The sequence below is a fragment of the Ctenocephalides felis genome, unplaced genomic scaffold, assembly GCF_003426905.1.
Source record: "Ctenocephalides felis isolate EL2017-DRISC unplaced genomic scaffold, ASM342690v1 CF-g0.4_SCAFFOLD_01886, whole genome shotgun sequence".
NCBI classification, from domain to species: domain Eukaryota; kingdom Metazoa; phylum Arthropoda; class Insecta; order Siphonaptera; family Pulicidae; genus Ctenocephalides; species Ctenocephalides felis.
In genome coordinates this window covers 169,024,322-169,049,017 of record NW_020538040.1, presented here as the reverse complement: position 1 = coordinate 169,049,017, position 24,696 = coordinate 169,024,322, and the positions used below count along the sequence as shown (strand labels likewise).

General features: G+C 30.5%; 1 protein-coding gene across 1 annotated transcript in view; it reads right to left on the bottom strand.

The window, feature by feature from the left end:
- Positions 1 to 24,356, bottom strand: part of LOC113376232 — a 57,559-nt gene extending 33,203 nt beyond the window's left edge. Inside the window, exon 1 of the mRNA XM_026616142.1 lies at positions 23,912 to 24,356. Coding sequence (XP_026471927.1) covers positions 23,912 to 24,356 — 445 coding nt within the window. The remainder of the gene's footprint in view (positions 1 to 23,911) is intronic.
- Between the last annotated feature and the right edge of the window lie 340 nt (positions 24,357 to 24,696).

The window sequence follows — 24,696 nt, the reverse complement described above, 5'->3', positions numbered from 1 at the left end:
GGGAAGTTAATAAATATTGTTTCTGACTACTATATATACATACTTCGATAGCAGAAAACATCACAATTTTACAATCAGAATCTATTTTTTATAAATCAAATATTTTGTTTACAAAATCCTACTAAAATGAAAATCTATTATTGCTCTTATAGGTAATGGAAATCAAACATACGATATTGAAATCTGTAACGAGATTACAATGCTTTGGAAAACACAACTTTTAGTTGGTTCTTACAATTTAACTCAAACGTTTTCAATTTTCAATTTATATCAGACAAACAAAACAAGAATACTGACAATGTATAAAAATAAATTATGTGTATATTGCACAGGAAAGCTTACAAACGCTAAAAATGATTTTCTGTATTCATTATGCTCCATAAATAAATTCATGAATTAATAGGTTTTCTCAACTGAACACACAACGGTTTCTATTTATATTAAAATAAGAATGGCCTACAAAGGTTTTATTCGACAGCGCGGCTTTTTTGTATTTTGCCATGTATTGTATACATAGAAAAATGTAGGTTTTCAAACAAACACTTAAACACGTTCACATTTTTCGATCAATAATAATTCTGCAGGCGTTGATTGAGGAATTGCATCCGAGATTGAAGATTGGCAAAGGTTTGATAATTTTAATTAAAGACGCAGTAATTAAAGTTAGAGGTATTACTCGTAATTACTTTGTATGAAGCATCACCATCGCACAATCGGAATAGACCAATTCGTTAAATTAAACTTATCATGAAACTTCTTGCTCTGTTTTTGCAATTTCTCAATATTTACTTAAGTTTCTGACGTTTCTTTGATATCTTAATTAACATTCTTAGAAATTTACAATTAGTTCGTCTTTTTCAAGTTAAACGCAAAGTTTAACCAGTTCGAATTTCTTACGCCTTTCATTTCCATTATAAATGAAATCGACGTTTCTTCATCTGAGATAGTAAAATCAGAGGAAAACTTTCCTGATAATTTATCATGCTCTATTTGTAAATATATTTATGCAGAGCGATATTCAAATTGAATATCACATTTTTTTTCAAAATTTCAAAACTATGAGTAATAATTAATTCCATAATTCTCATAAATATAAATGACCAAACGCTTGCAATTGCAATAAATTATCATAAAAATGCAACAAAAAACAGATCTGAATGTGAAGATAAACTCTGCCACATATATTTTGTATATGATCCTGGCGTGCAAAAAAAGAGAAACGATAAAATATTAAAAATTATTAATATGAAAAAATAACAAATTCTTTGATCATTGAGATATATTAAATCTTATGAAATATTTATAATAAAAATAATAATAATGTTTAATAAATATAAAATATTTAAAGTTATAATATAGAAAGAAGTTATATAAAATTACATATATCTTGTTTTGTAAGGGTCGGATTTGAAGTTTATAGTTTTTGTTGTGAGATATCTGAATCTCATAAGTGCAGAAAGCAGAGTAAAAAAATATTCGGTTACTAAAATGACTTTAACAAAGTTGGGGTTTATGTTAGGAGAGTGAAAATTTAGGGCTGTTTGTGTTTTGTAATTACAAATTATAAAAAAAAGGAAAAATATTTGCTCACAAATCTTAAAGGTCGCTAACCCTTACTACTTAGGGGTATGAAAAATAGATGTTGCTTGATTCTCAGTCATATTGAACATGATTATAAAATTTAATAAAAATCGGTCAAACCGTTTCGGAGAAGTATTGCCACTAACATCATAACACGAGAATTATATATAAATATGTGTGTGTATGTATGTGTGTGTAAGGTACATAAACCGTTCATTTCCAATTAGTTATTCTCTTGATGTCTCAAACTTATGTCATCTCTCTCAATGTTGGTATATTGACCCCAGGGAATCGATAACTATCCCTTTGGCGACCCGTGGTCTAGATCAAACACAATATATTAGACACATGTGTATATGTGCAAATACATTACTATATTTATCATCATCAAAGTGGACCAATAACAATTTATTACGATCGTAATATGAGTTTAACTGCAAAAAGTGGGGTGTGATCAGGTCGGCGGACAGTCCCGGTACCATTGTCATTAATACGGATTGAATTTCAAGGTAGTGACCCAATTTCTATTCCTACGGCTCCGTTTTATGAACCGGGAAGCTTCGCGAAAATACGACTTCCTAATGCATATATGCACGTCTGCCGTAGACCCAAACTTGTTTCGAACGCACAAAATTAATGACTTATTGAAGAAAATTCATATCGATACTTTACGCCAATAAATGTCAAGCGATGCGAACAAAAAGTGATTTATTGCAATTTTTGCGACAAAATTTTTACTACTCTTTGCGCCAACGTTTCATTACCATAATTTAATAACTCGCCGCTCGAGAGAGAAAACAAAGCTCCGTATAAATATTTATGAAACATTTTGATACAAAATTAGTGCAACGACTTTTTGTGTATGAATATATTTCTCGACCATGATCGCTTGATTGATATTGGCAGTTTATGGAAGAGGAAACATTTTATAGGTGCATTTGCTACCCCTATCAGCTATCACGATGATTGGCTTGGGGTATTCGATGAATACAATAATCAAGTAATATGATTTATGAGTTGGAGCGTTCATTCGACTTACTAAATTGTATCAAGTAAGTTAATAATGAGAGGGTTTCGCAAATTCATGATAAATATAAAATTATTCTACGTGCATGTTTTAAATTGATTAACTTTAATATAAAATTTAAATTATTTGAAGTAATTAGTATTAATTACTATTATATAATAATGAATTTGATCATGACGTTGTTTAATATTTTTGTTTGGTATTTTAAAAACGTTTTTGTTCGAATGTGGTATTTCAATCATTTTTTATATAAAATGTTGTATGTTTATGTACATTATACAGAATATATTACATGATTACTTTTTCTAAGAACACATGTGTCACATGTGTCAATGCATAGAATACCAGACATAAATAAGAAAAGAGGATAACATGTGAAAGGATCAAAGCGCGCGTGTAGAGGGTGTTTTCAGTGTTTCAATAACGTATGATTTAAGACTTTTTTGGGAATAACTGATCAGAGTTATATTATTTTTACACTTTTAATATATTGTACACTTATATAAATTTATAATTGATACTTTAAAATTTTATTTTAATTTATAACATATAAAGTCGTTTTGTTGGACACTATATCCTAAATTCTAAATTCTATTTATATATTAGTGTTCAGCATATATTGGTATTTCTAATTAGCATGACATGCGCACGCAAAGGGTTGCGAGAGCACGTTGTTTATTCACAATAACAAATCTGTAATTACGTGTACATGTGCCTTACGAAATTGACAGTAAAAAAACACGTTTCTGATTTTGACGTACCGACTATCCCAGATTGCAGTAGATCCCAGGGCGGCGTATGAGGACAGTGTCCGTGCGGAGTCAGGCACGGCGGCATGCGGTATTCTACGACCTGCATAACTGGATAACCGTGCATCTTGACGATGCTGAATGTTATTCGGCGATAATATCGCCACACACCGGGGTCGGTATTAAATCCCAACAAAAACGTCACTCGCACATCGCGTTCACTCTTAGCACGCCGTCGTGACGCGTTGACACGTATGACAATAAGGCGTTCGTCCGAATGCCGCGTGTTTCGTGTGTCCGAATCGGTTTTCGCGCACCGCCACCCGCCGCATGTCATCGCCGGATGGATCCGGAGTAGTTTTCAGTCGGAGTCCTCTCACCGCCACACCGTACTCGCGCATGCACCACGCCACCGCTAGTGTTAGAAGTATCGAGGCAAAAGATCGATATTGAGTACTTTAACTTTTAGTATCTAATCAAAATATCAATGCCAAAAAAATATCGTGGCGAAAGTATCGATAGTACTCAATATCGAATTTTGAGTACTTTTCATAAAAATCAAACATAAGTACAAGAAAGATCTAAAACTCATTAAATATCATATCACAATATTAGAATGAATTCTATTGCTTGTATCTGATGTGTTAAATCAGAATCATTTTCAATATTGTAAAATGTTAACAGTAATTTTTCAATACTAATTTCAAATTCTATACTTCTTCAAAAAAATACAAGTTATAATAGTTGAGTATTTTTGATTAAAACAATATAATAGTCTGATACTATATTCAAAATGCAATTTTATTCATTTTTAAGTATTTTTAAGTACAATAATATTTTTAATATTTTTAAGTAAAATAATATTTTATAATTGTTGAATAATTTTATATGAATAATTTTAGCGAGCATGCAACTTTAAAAGCCGTTACATGTTTACATAAAAGTGCAATATGAACCTCTTTGAAAAGCAATAAACATTCAGTTTAATGACGGTCAAAATAATATTTCGGCAATTGAAAAACATCCCTTCGGAGCGATGGGATTTAAAGTTTAAATGGTTCCGAGAAACTCAAACTCATATGTTTGCATGTTGATATTCAAAAATTTCAATACATAAGTATTTTGCGTAAAAAAGAATCGAAATATATTATTTCGAATAATAATACTCAACCATTTCAATATATATAAAAAATATATATTTATATTTTAAAATATAATAAACACAAAATACTAATATGTATATTGAAATTGATGAATATTATTATTTGAAATAATTATATTTCGATTCTTTTTTACGTAAAATACTAATATATTGAAATTGGTAAGTATTATTATTTGAAATAATCATACATCGATTGTTGAATATGTTTTTATAAAACATTTAAGGTACTTTAAATCATTTTATTTTTTCATTTTACATAAGCGTAATAAATAAACATCTTTAGTTATTAGTGTGGTCATATTCATTTTGGGTTTTTGAGCAATAAATTCTGAGACTAATGACCCTTCGGGATCATTTTTTGACACTTCTTTGAACAATTATGACCACCTAAGGAGGCTATTGCTTTGCATTTGGCAATGAGTGGGGTTAATAATTGGTCGATGAGTGGTTTATAGATTACGCTGTCGATTCTTTTTGAGTACTATCGACGAAAAGAATCGATATTGGCAAATAGATCGAGCTAAAAAAATCGATTGCAAAAGTACTCACTATCTACCGCAAAGTATCGATATTTACTCAGTACTCGATATTTCGTGTTAACACTAGCCACCGCGCCGCGTTCGCTCTCTCTCTTGGGGCGCGGATCGATCACATCCCCCGTACGGCATCACATATATCTCGCACTGCACGCCGTGCCACGATGTTTCTCTGCTTTCGAAACTACGGACACGGTCGCACAACGCACAACTGACCGAACGTGACGCTTTCTTATAAACTTAGATATAGAATGAACATCTCTTGCAGATTCGTCTGCTATATTTTACATTTTAAATTTTACTCAAGTTGAAACCAAAATGCAATCGTGCTCTAAAGCAAATGACTGGAACTTACCATACCGTAAATTAAATAATTTTGAAAACTTTCAGAAAAACTAGCTGTGCTTGGCAACGTGCTTTAAGGAAAATTGTTGGAACTTCTCGTACCAAAAATTAAAATTTCTAAAAAAGTTTTAAAATTTGAGAAAATTTCGAAAAAAAATAGAATTTTCGAGAATTTTGAACATTTTGAAAAAAAAAACTTTTTTATCTTTTAAATTTTAACTTTTTTCCTAAAGAAATCGCGCCGCGTAGCGGTTTTAGAGATGAAATATCGAAGCGTGTCGCGTAAATAAGTTTGTCCTTATTATTAAAATCTTTATGTTTAATGATATTTCTTGACCGCCCAATAGCATTTTTTTTAAATTTTATAATAGTACTCCTAAACCGCTAGACCACCCTTCCCAAAAATTTAATCACTTCTTCATTCCGTCAATACAAGTGAAATGTTTATTTAATCATCATTCAAATCGGCCGCTCCATTCTCTCAAAAACTGAATTGCCATGATTTGCACTTCTTGCCCCGGATCTTCTGCTTGATCTGTCTTTGCCAACAATATACTACAATAGAACTCCAATTATTCGAACTCCAATCATCCGAACTCCAATTATCCGAACTCCAACTATCCGAATCGCCGATTATCCGAATCACTTTCAAAAAAAAAATCGTCCAAAAAAAGTCTAAGTGCGCTATTATTCTTCCACCAGCAAAGCCAGTGTAGGCACATTGTTTTGATTTGACGGAGATGTTTACAAAACAATGATTTTTATTTCTAAACTCGTACATAAGTACATTTTATTTATATTTAAAACATGTGAAAATGTCATGTTTCTTTCATTTAATTCAATAAAAAATAGTGCAATATCAAAACGTAACTTTTTTTCTCTCCAATGGCAATTTTTTTAAAAAAAACTCCGAATATTTGATTATCCGAATCGGTCCCGGTCCCCATTAATTCGGATAATTGGAGTTCTACTGTAATACGTACTAATCGGTACGTCGCCCCATCAATAGAAATCAAATCGGTTCTCGCAAAATCGTGGATAAAAATTTGTATCCGCGCATACATATATACGCACACACATACACACACGTACGTCCATTTTTCTAAGAAATGCCAAAATGTCCAGAAGGTTGTGAAACGTAAAGATATGCAAACATTTTTATTTTCGATGTTTTGGCGATAACTATAACTTACCCTTACCCTATGGAAAGCTAAAAATAAGCATGAAATTGATTTAGAATTGAATTCTCTTTTATTACACTCTATGAAAATGAATTATTTGTATATATTAATAACATTAGATATTTTAATTTTCATATTCGTTTCCTCACAAACATCTAAAAAAAACTTAAAATTCGACTGCTTGTTTCAAAATGCTCAACAAAGATCTTGAAAGAAAAAACTATTAGTCATAAGAATAATGCTAAACTGATCATAAAAAGAACTGACAACTGTAAAACAATTGTACTCTTCTTAAATTACGAACTTAAACGATAGTAAATTTTGAGATCTTTAGTAATTCGCGTTAATATTTTATCATTAGTAACTCTACAAATTATAATAATAAAATTTGTTGATCAAAAATGTTTTCTTGCTAAATTTATCAATTTGACTATAGAATAGCATTAAAAAATTTATATTAATTCGTTTATAATGATAATAGTTAATACTATTTGTCTATTATCATTTTACTAGCAATAAGAATGTTTTGAGAATCCGCGTAGAGCACGTGCAAGAAAACAATACTCGAACAAGCCAGGGGCTAAACAGATTTTATACCGATTTGGCTATTGGTCGCCCCGATTTTAATAGGCCAATTACTGTGTAAAATTCAAATTTGCATATCCGTGCCGGCGTTTTATGCATTTGCGGAAGCTGCGCTGAGATTATATAATAAAATCGGTATTGACGCAATTTTGATCATGATAGCGACACGGTAATAATTGTGAATTCGAATTTTATAGGATAATAATCAAAACTCAATTCATGCATATATTATTGAATTATATTATATTTTATTCATTTGAAAACGTTTGTCGACTACCCATCATTTTGGCGCTACATAGGTATTTTATTTTTTGTTCGTATTAATATATTTACATTTTCATATACATTCGACAAATTAATAATATATTTTTTTATTGCTTTTATTAAAATGCCTTATTCTTCAGTTTTGAAAAAATAATTATTGAATTTCATAATTTATATTATAATAAAAAAATTAAAATAATATTTATTGATTTTCCGTAAGATAAGTTTATAGTAATTGAAAAAAAATCGAAAATAATTTTTTAAGTTTCAAAGATTTCTGAATATTTTGGCATATCTTACAATGGAAAAAATGATGTATATGTATATATTTATAAATGTGTATTTATGTATATATGTTTGGATACAATTGTTCATTCACGATTTCGAAAGCTCGGATCAACCGATTTGAATGACTCAAAAAACATTCGATTCTTATTGATGAAGAGATGTGCTGATTAGTTTTCGGCAAAGGCAAGAGTAGTCCTTTCGAATATACAGGACAAATTATTTATATTTCTATGAATTCCGTACCAAGATTTGTAATGTTTAACTGTAAAACTGCGACGCGACGCTTACGCGCTTTATAATTGCAGAAAAAAATCAAAATTTTCAGAAAAATTCAGAATTCACAAAAAATATTGCAAAATTTTCAAAAAAGAGCTATTAAGAATTTTCAAATCCAGCAATTTGCATGGATGCCATGCCATGCACCACTAGTTAGTTTATTATTGATTTCTTCTTTATTTCCTAATGCTTTATATATATATTATCATAATTATTATTATTAATGCGAACATTGTAGGATTATATTATGTATATGTATATATATATACATAATATATTTCACAAATTAGTCAATTTAATTGCTGACTATAAGAATGTTTGTCTTGGGATTTAGACCTTTTTTTTTTCAATAAACATGAAGCTTGTTAATTTTAACCCGTAGGGCAACCATCAAAGAAGCACGTAGAAAGGATTTAGATATTTAGGAATACATATATTTTCGAGACAGCAGTAGAATTGACTTTCAAATGTATCACATTTCAAATGTAATCACATTTGGTTTTGTGGTTAAAGAGTAAATAGATTTTTCAATTATAGGTTAGACCACAACGTTTAACAAAAAATAGATTAATAAATGACATATGACTTTTTTTTATTAATGAATAAAATCAGTTGTTAATAATATGAAGAAATATAAATTATCTTCAGAAAATGTTTATATTTTTAATTATTTCTCTAATTGTGCAAATCTCATTTTAAAATAAATATGTAAGTGGAATTCGTCTTAAGGCAATTAGGGCATCGTTCCTTAAGGCAAATTGCTGGAACTTCCCGTACCAAATTATTATTTTTTAAAAACGATTAACCTTTGAAAAAATTTTACTTCGAAAAAATTGATTTTTGAGAAACTATAAATTTGACAAAAATTACTTTTTTTTGAAAAAAAAAATTTTTTTTACTTGTAAAAAAAAAATTTTTTTTGAGAAAAAAATTTTTTTTTTGAACACCCAAAATTTTTTTGAAAAAAATGTTTTTCTTCATTTTGACATATTTTGAAACACCTTGAACTTTTTTTTTAGGCAATCGCCCTGCTTGAACTGCATTAGAGACGAAATGTCAAAGCTTTCAAGCCGTCTAACGCATAAGCAATGGTACGGAACCCATAGAAATGTAAAAAAAATTATACTTATTGTTAAAATCTCTATAAAATATCTGATAATTTGTGTGCCATATGTCTAATGATCCTTTTTAAAAAAAAATTTAAACCGCCGAATGGCATTTTTTTTTACTTTTTTCATTAGATCTCCGAAACCAACTAGACCTGCCTTCATGAAATTTGATCAATTCTACATCTTGTCATACAAGTAAAACGTTTTTTTTTGAATTATTCAAATCGGACGTTCCGTTCTCTTAAAACGGAGGTACCGTTTTTGGCACTTTTGCCCCGTATCTTCGGACGGCTAGACCTGCCTTCGCCAAAAACTAGTCAGCACGTCTCCTGTCAATACGAATCGAATGTTTTTTGAATTACTCAATCGGTTGATCCGTGTTCCCGAAATCGTCGACGAAAATTTGTATCCGCACATACATACACACACTACATACATACATACATACATACATACATACATACCTACATACATACACACACACACCCATACACACACACACACTAACATCCATTTTTTCTAAGGTATGCCAAAATGTTCAAAAACCTCTGAACGTAAAGATTATAAAAATTTTTCATTTTCGATTTTTTTGCGATACTATAACTTGCCCTACGAAGTTAAATATATGTATTATGAATTATTAACTTCCCGTAGGGTAAGTTATAGTAATCGCAAAAAAATCGAAAATGAAAATTTTTATATATCTTTACGTTTCAAAGGTTTCTGAACATTTTGGCATACCTTAGAAAAAATGGATGTATGTGTGTGTGTGTGTGTGTGTGTGTGTGTATGTATGTACGTGTGTGTATGTATGTGCGGATACAAATTTTCGTCGACGATTTCGGGAACACGGATCAACCGATTTTTATAATTCAAAAAACATTCGATTCGTATTGATAAGGAGACGTGCTGATTAGTTTTTGGCGAAGGCAGGTCCAGCCGTTCCGAAGATACGGGGCAAAAAGTGCCGAAAACGGTAACTCAGTCGGTAACCGATTTAAATAATTCAAAAAACATTTCACTTGTATTGACAGAATGAAGAATCGATAAAATTTTTATGAAAGTAGGTCTAGCGGTTTCGGAGATATGGAGGAAAAAGTAAAAAAATGAGCCATTTGGCGGTCAAAAATGATCATTAGACATATGCACATCAAATTATCAGATATTTTATAGAGATTTTAACAAAAAGTATAAATTTTGTTCACATTCCTATGGGTTCCGTACCAATGCTCATGCGTTAGACAGCGACACGGCGCTTACGCGCTTTATATTTTGTCCCTATGCAGTTAAATCAGTACGATTGCTTTGAAAAAAGAGTTCAGATCTTCCACAATATGTCAAAATAAAGAAAAAAAATTTTTTTTTTTTTTTAATTTTTTTTTTTCAAAAAAATAGGAATTTTTTGCCCATATATATATAGTTTCTCAAAAATCTTATTTTTTCAAAGTATATTTTTTCAAAAATGTTAATCGTTTTTAAAAAAATAATAATTTTTGGTACGGGAAGTTCCAGCAATTTGCCTTAAGGCACGATGCCTTAATTGCCTTAAGACAGAATTTCACTTACAGCTAGTTTAGTCCTTCCAACTGACGTTTATCGCGAATTTAATTACGAGTAAATGAAAATTATTCATAGTTAAAAAAGTTTATAATTAAATACAGTTGCCTGTTGTAGACAGACGTACAGAAAGCAATGCAAGAAAAATAATAAGTCGGTTTACAGTGAACAGTTTACAAAACTTTAAAAATCTCCGGTTTTGAAAGGAAACTGCATGATTATATAATATCATAGTTGGCGCAAAACTTCCGAACAAAAAAAATGCTAATGCGACTGCGAAACATTAACTCGTCTAGCGTAGCAGTCAGTAATAAATTAGGAAAAGTTGTTGAGAATTTAAACGTGGTTTTAAATTCATAATCTCAACAATTTCATGTCGCTAATTGAAGATTTCTATACACTATACACATTTTACGGTACAACTATATGGGAACTATAGAGTAACTTTTAAAGAAAAAAATAGGCATTTATTTAACAAAATTCGATTTAAATTAATAAATTGGCAGGAGAGGTAAAAATCATACATTTGTATACAAATTGCTCTATATATTGCAAAATCGAGTTGTTTGAGGAAAACAGGACAAAATAGGAACTGCACCCCATGAAAACGTTGATCAAACCCTTCAATTTGTTATCATTATCACATAATTTAAATTGTTATCCTTACATAATTAGTTTTATTAAAGAAAGTAAAGTAAAGATATAAATGAATAATATTTTATGTATGTGACTTATATATTGTATATTATGTATATGGCTGAATGTTCACCAGGGGCCAATAAAAGAAATCATTGTTGTCAACTATATCAGATTGGCGCGGTTATCAACTTAGATGGTTTCAATTGAATTTTTAGGTTTGCTGACGTAGTAAAATACCTTTTGTTCATGGATAGTAGACAATTTAAAGTTCATCAGTAAAAAATATTTTTTTCATCGATTGCTTAGTTTTCGTTTGACGTTGGTTAAAAGATGGAAAATCAATTCGAAATTTCTTGTCATATTTTGCTGTTTTATTTCTACAAAGGTATAAAGGCACCTTAAGCTCACAAAAAGTTATGAGCTGTTTATGGTGACAAAGTCTTAAAAAACGGCAGTGTCAAAATTGGTTTACCAAATTTCGTTCTGGTGATTTTTTACTCAAAGAAAATCTTTGCTCTGGTCACCCAGTTGAAGTTGATTACAAAGGAATTTTCTACTTTGACTTTTACCATCCAAATCAATTCTGATGTCTATATTGTACAAGTAACAAAATTAAACAACGCAGTTAAAGAAAAGCGACCTGAATTGACAAATCTATTCCATTATTGCCTCTATTATTGATGTCAATTTGACATCACATATCTTTGGCCACTCACCAAAAATTATTGGAGCTTGGTTGGGATGTTTTACCGCATTTAGCATATGGCATTGACCTTTCACCTTCTGCTAACTTTTTGTTTCAATTTTTACCAAACTCCTTGAATGGTAAACAATTCAGTGATTATAGGCCTACAAATTTTTTGTTTTGTTTGGTGCATCAAATGTTAGAGCTGATTCATATAGTATTTTTTGCGCTGATTTCAAATCTGTAAACCATTTTTTTTGTATCAGCTCTAGTTTTGAACTTGGAAAGAAGTTGCCGAAACCAGGTCCATTGTAGGTCGTCACGGAAAAGAACTTTTCACAGTGTCAACTAATGTCCCAACTAAGGCCGAATGGGTCTTGTAAGATTGTATGTACGAGTAGGCATATCTCATTAAAATAAAATTCTGAATTGTATTACTATTTTGTACTTTCATTCCTTATATATCATATATATCACATCTTGAAAACTAAAGCTCATAGAAAAAAATCAATTTCAAAAAAAGAATTTTTGAAATCAGCGCCCCAAATATACTTAAAAATAGCATTAAAATCGTTGGCACCATTTTCTTTGTTGGCCTGTGAATTATCAAAGAATTAAATTTGGATAATTATGCATTTACTGATTACTTGTAATGAAACATGTTCAACGCTGTATTAAAAACAAATACTAACATTATTGAACTGTTTTTGCTAAATTAAATTATAACAATATATTGACAAAATATACAAAAATTCATCGCGCTAACTAATATGATACATTAGGTTCGTTAGTATCTTGACAATTAAGCTGAATTATTAATATTAATGAATTTGTACAGAACTTTCATACTACACTGCACTTCTGCAATTATTTGTATTTTCTATTATATTATATACCTATATATACTATATAATATATAGTATATATATAGGTATATAATATAATACAGATATATATGTACATATATATCTGTACCCACGTGCATGTATCGCACCGTTGTCATTAAATTCTGCTTCGAGACGCATATTATTAAAAGTTTTGATTTAGAGTCACAGTTACATAAAGTTAGGGAAAATCCGTAGTAAAGAACAGAAGAATTTCTATATTTATCTCCATTTTATATCCATGATTTTCATTTTTTTGTGAATATTATGAATTATTATCGGAAACACATAGAGGGAATTCAAATGCCGATGGGGAGTCTTAAAATTCGATTCACGTATAAAATCAATTAATTTCTCAATAGATATAAATCACTTAAACTTCATGTTTTTCTTTTAATTTGCGACTCTGTATATTCTTAATAATTTATGTTATAAAACTTTACTTTTGTCCATCTGACCGAGCAACTTTTATCTTTTTAGCCATTTACTTGACATGCACGATGTAAGTCGATGAATTCAGAAATCGTATTTTAAACTTTACTGAAAAGAATTGAGAGTTGAATTTGTTTTATTGATATTTTATGTATTCATAAAATGCAGTTCTTCAGATAGAATCGCATTTGCTTTAAAAGATTTGAATTTCGTTTCACAAAGCGCGGAAAATTTTCTGATTTAAACGAGTTACGCGGTTCGTGTTGTTTGCGATACAACTTTATAATTTCAAAATAATTTTAACAATGAATGCTGAATTACTAAAACAATACTTTTAAGAGATTTTAACGATTACTATATATAAAACAAGTAATAGTTAAATAAATTAATAACATAATTTCAGCGCAACGATAAGACGGGGCATAAAGATCCAAATTGACTTTGAACCATTATATTGTGAAAACCAAGCCAATTATATCAAAATAAATCAAATTTATCAAACAAACAGCTATCTGACTATGGTCAGTAAAACTCCCATCATTGTAGAAATGTGTTTTTTTGTTGTTTTTCAAAAATTTGTCACCTGGTCTTTTTTACCCCATAGGCGGAGTAACATAGGACAGCCAAAGTTCAAACAGGTCCAATGCTTATTTTTAATTTCAAAGGAATTATACAGAATAATAGCTACATTATTCAACCAATTCAAAATATAAATTTCATTGCTAAATTTTTTACAGAGATAACACTGTATATAACCTTGATATAGTATTTCGACAGAAATAATCATCAGCAGAGTTGTAATAACTATTTATTTTACTTATCATTTGTAAAATTGCCTGTTTTTAAAACTAAATTACTAATTTTTATTGGTTACATCACAGGGTAAAGATTCAGTTGGTCCTTTTTATCCCACTTTGGCTTAAAAATAACAATACATCATTATAAAACATTCTTATAGCTTAAGGTCTTGTAAACTGAACAACATTTCTTTGAACAAAAAAAAAACTAACAACGAAGACACTTATTATAGTTGCTTGATTTGAGGCTATATATCCATAGAGGAAAGGCATATTTTTGCTTGGAAACATATTGCTATCTATATATCCATAGGATATCAAGCTGAAATTTAATAGCTGTAACCACGCATCCACGGGAGCACCTTAAAACTGCATAAGTTATACAAATGTTTGTACAAAACTCTCAGTAATGTTACCCCACGTGGAGAATTTTCCTTTCTACGATGATATTAAATCTAACTCAATAAAAGTCTTTATTAATTTTATTCATCATGTTACGGTTAAAATAAGCATTTTTCTTGAATCAATAAAAAACATCTTAAAATTCCCAGTTTGAACACTTAATTCCATCGTGCTCCATAAATGTGTTTACAATAAAAGGCACGATCCAGAAAACTGGCATGCTTGTCGGTGTTTGACGTAAATACCGACGCTGTGTAAATTTATAGCATTTAGGTAAATCACACGTGGTTAGGATCAATGTAATGGATTTGTTTAATCTTCGTTTAATTTAGAGTAAACCCTTTACAAGAACATATGCATTTTTGGGTTTACGTCTTTCACCGCGGATAATTTCACTTTGGTAGAGTAAACGACAGATATAAATAAACATGGTGCATATATATTATACTCGCTATCGCCGGGAGATGTTGATGAATTTCAACGAATATAACTTCAGTTAAAGTATTTCATAGATATTCTAAAATCGGTTTGAAAAAACTAGATTTCAAAACATATAAATACATAGCTCAAGCGACTAAGTGTTATTATTAACTTCCCGTAGGGTAAGTTATAGAAATCACAAAAAAATCTAAAATGAAAATTTTTACATATCTTTACGTTTTAAGAACTTCTGAACCTTTTGGCTTACCTTAAAAAATCGATTACCTTAGATGTGTGTGTGTATATTCGGCTACAATTTTTTGTCCACGATTTGCACATCCAATTTGAATGATTAATAAAACATTCGATTTGTATTGACTGGGAGACGCGTTGATTAGTTTTTGCCAAAAGCAGGTCCAGCCGTTTAGAAGATACGGAGCAAAATGATGTGCATATGTCTAATGATTATTTTTGACCGCAAAGCGGCAATATTTTTTTGTTTTTTACTGGATCTTTGGACCTGCTATTCCTAAATTTTCATTTCGTCAATACAAGTAAAATGTTTTTTGAATCTCTAAAACTGAAATACTATTTTTGGCACTTTTTGCCCTGTATCTTCGAAACGACTAGACCTGCCTTTGCCAAAAACTAACCAGCACGTCTCCTTATCAATAGGAATCGAATGTTTTTTTAATCATTCAAATCGGTTCATCCGTGCGCCCGAAATCGTCGACGAAAAATTGTATCCGCACATACCTACACACACGCTCTCATACAAATATTCATACACACACACACACACACATACACCCTGTTTTCTAAAGTATGCCAAAATGTTCGGACACCTTTGAAACGTAAAGATATATGAAAATTTTCATTTGATTTTTTCGTAATTACTGTAACTTATCCTATAGAAAGTTAAGTGTCAAAAATGTATAAAAGTTTCTCAAAACTTCTAAAAGCTCACTTATATACTTAAAACAAATAATTTTAACTTTGCAATTCAGATGCATGTATTTGGTTCTGATCAATTCTTAGAAATGTGAAATAAGGTCTAATATCCAGTTAAAGCAATTGTTAAATCGATCAAAATTGATCAATTTTTGTTGATAATTGATTATGTTCATTCCTCTAATGATTGATTACGGTACGGAAAGTTCCCGCAATTTGTCTTAAGGCACAATGTCATACACCACTAATTTTACTTGCAAATGATACAAGAATATATGTATTTTTTTAGCTATAATTACTGCAATGGAGACCGTGCGAATATCCTCGATTGCAATTGCGATTTTATATATCCGCAGCATCCCCTATGTAATTAATAATCCTCGTTTTCTCGATTAAACACATTTAATCCGCCTTGATTGGTACGATCTAATTTAGGATAATGCGCTCCTGCCTCCCAGCATTTGCCTCTGCTAATTGTGCTCTCAGCAATAACAGAATTAAGTGTGTCGATAAACGTAGCCGCCGTCATATTTATATATAGAGCGTATTGTTTGAAAGCGCATGCCATGGTATTCGTCGAGTCGAGTATGCTCTTCATGTGCAAACAGCACTTCATTCTGTTATATTGTCTGATAATAAGCGCTTGTGTTATAACTCCTTCATCTAATTCAAGTTTATTTCGCAAACAATGATGCTTGTTTGCAAAGTACATGACATGGATGCTGTATTCGACTGTTTATATGACTAATGATCCTGTCGGATGGAACAATGACCTTGAATGAATCGATTAAATTTTATACATTAACCATACAATATGATCAATGATAGGCTTATAGATCGATCTATTTGTAATTATTCATAGACATTTAATCCATACAAATATAATTGCGTTTTATAGAGTCATAATAAGAAGCGCAATCAACATATTTCCATATTATTCATTTTTTACATTGACACTAATATAGGTATCAATCTCCTTTTTAGATGCACAATCCTATCCTCATATCAAAAAAACAAAATTTTTGTGCAAAGAATGCTAAAGTTTGTTAAATAGATACTTATCTGACACCTTCTGCTTTAATTATAAGTTTTTTTTGTTGAACAGCAATCAGAACTAAAAGTTCTACGAATAGTTTTTATTTCATTTAAAATATCACATGTTCATAATATACACAATTTGTTCTCTAATGTTCAAAAAATTAAATGGAAAATATTACAACTCAACATTTATTGATCATTTTCTCATAAACTGTATGGTCGTCTGATCGCCTAGTGGATGAGGCACATTAGAGTAATGGCACCATTGTCACAAGTTGCCTCCGATGGTTATTTATTGTTTAAACTCGATCATAAAAATGCAATGATTAACTCACAATAATAATTAATTACTTTACCTCTGAATCTCACTGAAACTCTCCCGGTTACTTCAACACCTATCGGCTACGCAGCATTATGACCCGGGCGTTTTTCAGCGCCCGGGTCGTGCGCCATGTTATGCATACAATATACGTAAGATGTTATACTGAGATTTTCCTCTACAACGTGGCTTTTCCTTTTTATTTGTGACGATATATTTTAACATATTACAGTCATTACTGTTATGGGGTGTCCCATGGCCTAAGGGTTAGGCGCGCGTGAGTTTAAACTCACGCTCCGGACAACTTGATATCGTGCAGTAGCAATGACTGTTTTCACTTGAAAATGTAGGTCCAAAATATTTTTCCAATTGAAAATAGTCCATTTCGGGTAATACGGTGGAAAATATCTAACACTATTCTTCCCTGAATCGAGTTGGAATTTCACTCAGACTTGAATAGGGTAGTACTACTCATTATTTATTTATTTATTGCAGCAATGCCGGAAAAGAATATGTTGTATTTTTAAGCAAAAATTGATATCACTACTGCTTGATAGCAATATAAAATGACATTGTATTTATCACGGAATCATGGATTGAAAAAAAGAAGAAAATTCTTTCATCGATGTGAGATCTCTCAATTCCCGAATCGCGTGTTGCAATCAACCCTTCTGTCAGTCTATCAGATTGCCCGCGGAAAGATTCGTCAAGGAATTCGAATCAAAACTACTATCGAACTATTCGGGATACAATCAAATATTGTTTTAAGTAAAATTCATTAAAACTTTGTTATATGCATATCCGATATATATCGTATCACTGACTTCGAATAGATTTTCCTTAGCTAACTTTGTCATATACGTCACATGCCACACAATGTATCATATCGTGTTCATGTTTGTTTCGAAATAAGTCTTCTGGTGCATACTGATGCTAATATAGTGAAATTAATATTCTATATACAAACTTCAATATCAGTCAGTAGTTCTCATATCTGTATTATATTATGTTGTATTAAATTTAACAATAATCATTTTGAACAATGATTTAAGTGGATATCTAGGATAGCAATACTTAAACAGACATTTATGTCTGACAAAGCATTTATATTACGAGCGTATACTTTTGCGAATGTTCGAGGAAAATGTAAATGCCTTGATATTTTTTGTGGGTTTTGGATGGTAAGAAGACTTTACGGCTATATACGTGATTTAACATCAGATTTTTTCTCATTTTATGGCGCTCAAAGTATCTAAAAGGATACTAAACTATTTAACCGAATAGTCAGAAATTAACAGATCTTCAAAAAATAATAATAAGAAACTCCAGATGCTGGTAAATTTGAAATCATTTTTTCATTTCTTTGAATATCAATACATATACAGTAATTCTTGTAAGTTATTGTAACGTGAATAAAATGTATATCAAAATAGAAAAAAATAGTAGTAGTTACCGTACCGTAAGTTCAACATTTTTGAAATTAAAAAAAAAGATATTTTATTGATAATTGTAAATTTTTTAAACATTTTGTTTATTTGAACATATAAAAATAGATTTTTTTCGACCACGCTGCGTAGCTCTTTCAGAGACAAAATATCAAAGCGCGATAGCGCCGACTAGCAGACTTAAGTTTAAATATTATAAATCTTGGTACGGAACCTGGAGAAATTGAAACAATACTTATTATTAAAATCTCTATAAAATATCAGATAATCTGATGTGCATATGCCTAATGATCATTTTTGAACGCCAAATAGCAGTTTTTAAACTTATTTTTTTTCTTAGCAAAGTATAATTAATAGAAAAAATCGTAGTATTCTACATCCTCCCCCCATAGAGTACCTTACCTTACGGGAAGTTAAGGATTTAGATTTTACTTCATGAAGAGAAGTATATGGTTTTATATTTTAAATTAATAAAACTTCATACTTAACATATTTTATTGACATTATTATCATTAATACTGATAACTATTGATTATATTATTACTAATACCGTTTAGACATTGCGTCATAATTTAAAAAAAAAACATTTGTAATTACCATATATATTGCAAGGTGCACCCATTCATATAATTAAATAATATTATAAATATAACGGTCAGAATACAAACTACGCATTTAGTGAATTACTCATTGCTACAACATTGTAAGCTCGATATATCCTTGGCAAGCAGAGAACGTGTTTATCATATATTAGATATTACCAATATGCCATAGCAATAAAAATCACGATAAAACCTCATAATAAAAATTTGGAAAAAAAAACATCAATTACATCAATTGTATTTTAGTAAATAATTTGCTAACATCCAATGTATTTGTGTATTGATTTCGTTTCGTTTACTAATTACGCGTGTTTACGGCACGAAAGCATTTTTCATAATTGCTGCGCTGTTTGAATATAAATAAAAGTAATTTAATACCGGTCAATTAACTCATTTGGCTCTGATAACCTTGTTCCTCGTTCGCATACCGGTTTGATGTTTCGGAAATGAAGCGATTTGCGATAAAAAAATAAACTGCTTTCGGGCTGTTCTTTGAGAGGCGACATTTCGTACAACTGATACTATTATCATCTGTGGCTGTGACGATCGTTTCCCCTGACATTTGATCTCAATGTGTCATATACGTGTGGGTATGTGTTTTTTCGCCTATTAAATTCGATGCTTTTACAACGGAGAGAAGGTAAATATTTGCACACACCAGGCGCATTAGCTATATATAATTCTTTTCTCATTCGGTGAATTCGTGATATGTTTTCAATGTTTTGCGTGTTAAATGTTTTTTCAATAGTGTAAATTACATTAAATGCACAAAAATATCTAATAATTTTTATTTTTTACTCGATTTTTTATCTTTGGTTAGAAATTTTGGGTGTTTGAAGGTCCACGGGTCAAAAGGTCCATCACCGATATCTCAAAAACAAGTAATGTTAGAAATTTTATAACAACAATATTTGAAAGTAGAAGGGAAAGGATTTATAACCAGCCATCACCTTGATTTTTATGACGTTGCTCTCGGGAGAAAAATAACAATGTTTGAAAATACATAACCTAAGCATTTTCTTGCGTTATTTGTTTCGTTTGTGAGCACTATTGTTTAGTTTTCCAGACCTTAATATAAATTTTAAGTAAAAGTTATTTAATTGTTTTAAAAGATGTATTGTTAATTTTAAGTTAGAATCAACAGTTTTTTAAATTCCTCTATGAGAGCTTACACATGGGTGGGGTAAAAAGGACTAACTGAACCTTTACCCTGGCATAGGTGTAAATAATAGAAAATAGTAATTAAAAAAGAAAATTAAGTTAAAACAGCAATTTTAAAGAGATTAATTAAAAAAATAGCTATTCCAACTCTGCTGGTGAATATTTCTGACTAAATACCAGATCAAGGTTATATACAATTGTCTTTGTAAAAAAATGATTTATATTTTGCATTGGTTGAATAATGTAACTATTATTCCATAAAATTCCTTCAAAATTGAAAATTAGACCTGTTTCCCTCTGGCTGTCCCATTTTACCCCGGGGTAAAAAGGACCAATTAACAAATTTTTGAAAAACAGCAAGAAAAAAACACATTTCTACAACGATGTATTAGCTGAGAGTTATACTGAACATAGTCAGATTCTTGTGCGTTTGATATGTATTTTTATAGTGATACAATTGGTATTAATGGTTTTCACAATATAAATTGCTCAAAGTCAAATGGGACCTTTGTGCCTCGCCCTATCTTATTATATATATATATATATATATATATATATATATATTGTATGATTCTGAATTTGATGTTGACATATGTATTAACAAAGTCTAATAATCGGGCATAACATCAATAAAAAACATGAATTTCTTTCAAAAATTTATTTTAAATCCATACGTTTCGGCTATAATCCTAGCTTTCATTCAGTGGAAAAATTGGTTGATCTTAGTGTTAAATTGGAAAATTTTAATAATCCATGGTATTAGGATATGGTAATGCACTACACTATGTATTATAAACATTAACTTGAAATTACACAATATTTTCACAAAATACTGATTTGAAAAAATCACAAATGGATAGTGTGTTATTTGTAGACTGGTTGGATTTACATCTCCAACATATATATATATATATATATATATATATATGTATGTGTATATGTATATGTATATGTATAATTTTCAATTACTAACACTGATTCCCTGATTTTCCCACGGCGTTTATTGTGCCGATTTTAAATAAGATATAAAAGAACTCATTAACAATTTTAACTAATGATATCTAGCAAATAAGACATTTAATTCGTTAATTAACATTTGGGTCAATAAATTTTTAATGATCGTTAAATCAGACTTTTGAATTTATTACACTACTATATTAAATATATGTATAAAATTTGATGATGATATAAAATTTTAATTTACGACTACAAAATATTTTTCCGTATATTTAATAAAACTTTGTGACTTGTTCTTCGGATTTTAAAAAGCGCTAGAGCACTATGTTTTTAATGATTCCGGATGAGTACTATTTACAAAAGTAGCTCCTATAAAATAGTATGTTATGAAAAATAAGCATTTCCGTAATAGGATTTATATAAACTTATAATAGGATTCATTATTATTATGAAGCTTGATAGGATTACATTGAGATGGGGATTATTTGATATTTAATTTCTGTGAAATGATTTCCTACTAAATGAAATGTCGAAGTGCACGTGCGAATAATAAAATATAATGTTAAAAGAGCGTGGTATTCTGAATAGGTAAGTTGAAGTAAATCAAAGGCAACCAGATTCGCAGACAGTGAATTGTGAGTATTACAGATTCAAACACATAAGCTCTATTTAAGACGCTTATATTGCAGGATTTTTCGTGTACAACATGTTCAATACGTATAAAACACTTTGAATGCTACTTTAAGCATTATGTGATATAATAATAATGCATGTGTATTTCATACAAACACGCAGGCATATAGAAAATAATATATATGTAATGCATATATAGGGTAGAGCGCGTTTCTAAGGTCCGTGGGTAAAATGGTCCACCACCATTATCTCAAATATAAGTAAAAAAAAATTTATCTATAGTATTTTAAAGTAGAAGGCAAATGATATATTTAAGCAACCATCTTAATTCTTACGTAGTCGCTATCAGGAGATAAACGGCCATGTATCAATATTTATAATCCAAGTATTTTTTGTTGGTAGTTTTTTTGGTTTTGAGCTTTTTTGTTTAGTTTATGATACTTGAACATAATTTTTAAGTACTCGTTTTTAATTGTTTTATGAGATGTATGGTAGAGCGGGGCTTAAAGGCACCATCGATATTTCAAAAACTAGTAAAGTTAAGAATTTTTTAACAACAATATTTGAAAGTAGAAGAAAAAGATGTATAATCAGCCATCACCTTGATTCTTAAGACGTTGCTATCGGGAGATACCAGGAATGTTTGAAAATCCATAACAAAGTATTTTATTTTGTTGTTCGTTTTTTGGTTGTGGCCACTATTGTTTAGTTTACGAGGCCTTAATATAATTTTCAAGTATACATTATTTAATTGTTTTATAAGATGTATTATTATTTTTAAGTTAGATGCAACTCACAACTCTATAAAAGCTTAAATGTGGGTGAGGTAAAAAAGATCAACTAAACCTTTAACCTGAAAAAGGCGTAAGTAGTAAAAAAAGTAAATAAAAAAGTAAATTAAGTTAAAAAAAAACAATTTAGCAAGAGATAATTTAAATTTATTCCAACTCTGCTGATGAATATTTCTGACGAAATATCAGATCAAGCTTATATACAGTGTGATTTTTGTAAAAAAATGCGTCCATGAAATTTATATTTCGCATTGGTTGAATAATGTAGCTATTGTTATTTTTTAATAGCATAATATCGATCGACAAGTTAACGCAGATCCTGAGTTTTAAATTTAAAATTAAGACATTAAATCTGTTTGCCCCCTGGCTGTCCCTTTCTACCCAGCCTTTGAAGTAAAAAAGGACAGATCACAAATGTTAGAAAAACAGTTAGCTTAGTTAGCTTTTATTTTACATTTATCCTTCAAAATTAAATGTAAGGCACTGGAACTATTTGCCCTCTCGCTTACACTTTTACGCCGCCTATGGGAAAAAAAGGGACAGATGACAAATTTGGGTAAAATAGTAAAAAATCATATCTCTATAATTAGGATTAAACTGAAATTTTTACTGAACATAGTTGTATAGCTCGATGTTCGATAGGCGTTATGGTTTGTCATATAGTTCATTTAGTTTAGGCAGTGTAATTTCTAAAAGTCAAATTGGAATTTTGTGCCCCGTCCTACCCTATGTGTGTGTATGTAATGAATCTGTAATGAGTTTACTCAACCTGTTAACCGGGCGTGTATTGTTTCTATAATTTCATATGTTTATATTTTATTGATAACAAATGAATGAAAAACTATAAAATATACATATATTGATTATTAATATTTTTGAAACAAATACAAGTTTAATAGTCGATTAAAAATGTACTCATACGCACGTAATTTTCGAAGACGCCTTTATGCGTCCTGTCCGATTAACAGATTAAAATACATGCACTTCAACAGAACAAAAAACACAAAAAACAAACAGAAAGTAAAATATAAAAACGGACAATCAGTCGATTTAAACAATAATAATATAAGAAGTGAATAAATTTACTAAACTTACCATTATTTGATGGAATCGCACAGCGTCCAGGTTGAGCGATCGGTTGAGGCCTCGGAGGCAGCGGTGGCCCCCTATCGTCATCCGAAGCCTCGTCGGATCTCCCGCTAGCTTTTCTATAATCGTCGCTATCTGCAACCGAATAGTGCGTCACAGTCTTTTGTTCATTATTACTAGGCGTTGCACTTGGCCTCTGCGAAGGAGCAGGACTTGGACAATTAACTCTCCTAGTTTGCAGATTTTTAACACTTGTCTGCTCCAGCAGAGCTTGCTGATGTTGATGATTCTCATGATGAAGCTGTTGACTTCCGAGCTGTTGCCCAGAACGGTTGAATTCATTTCCGTAACCTTCTTGATAACTTTCGTAACCGTCACCATAACTTGTTCCTATCAGGCGGCGGCAAGGCGAACCCTGCACCGCAGGGCACATGTCCGGACTCGACGACATGACTTCGAAGTAATCGGCGGCGTTATCGACTCATATCGGAGTTTATTTTGTTTAGATATCATACAAGTCAAATATATGTTAATGAGATTATATACACTATAGAAACCGTAGAAGGTCTCATATGAAAATAATACTCTGTTCACTGGGAATTAACACACACCGATTCGCGTACACTATTCAAGATTTGGATCAATAAGTTCTTTGGTAACAATCACTATTTTAAAACTTGTATTTGTTCTTCTTAACTCCATTTCTGTATCTGTAATGGAATCATGACCAAGTCAGTGATTTGTCAAAATAATGTATATATGTATTGATTTTTTTATTATTAGTATTATGA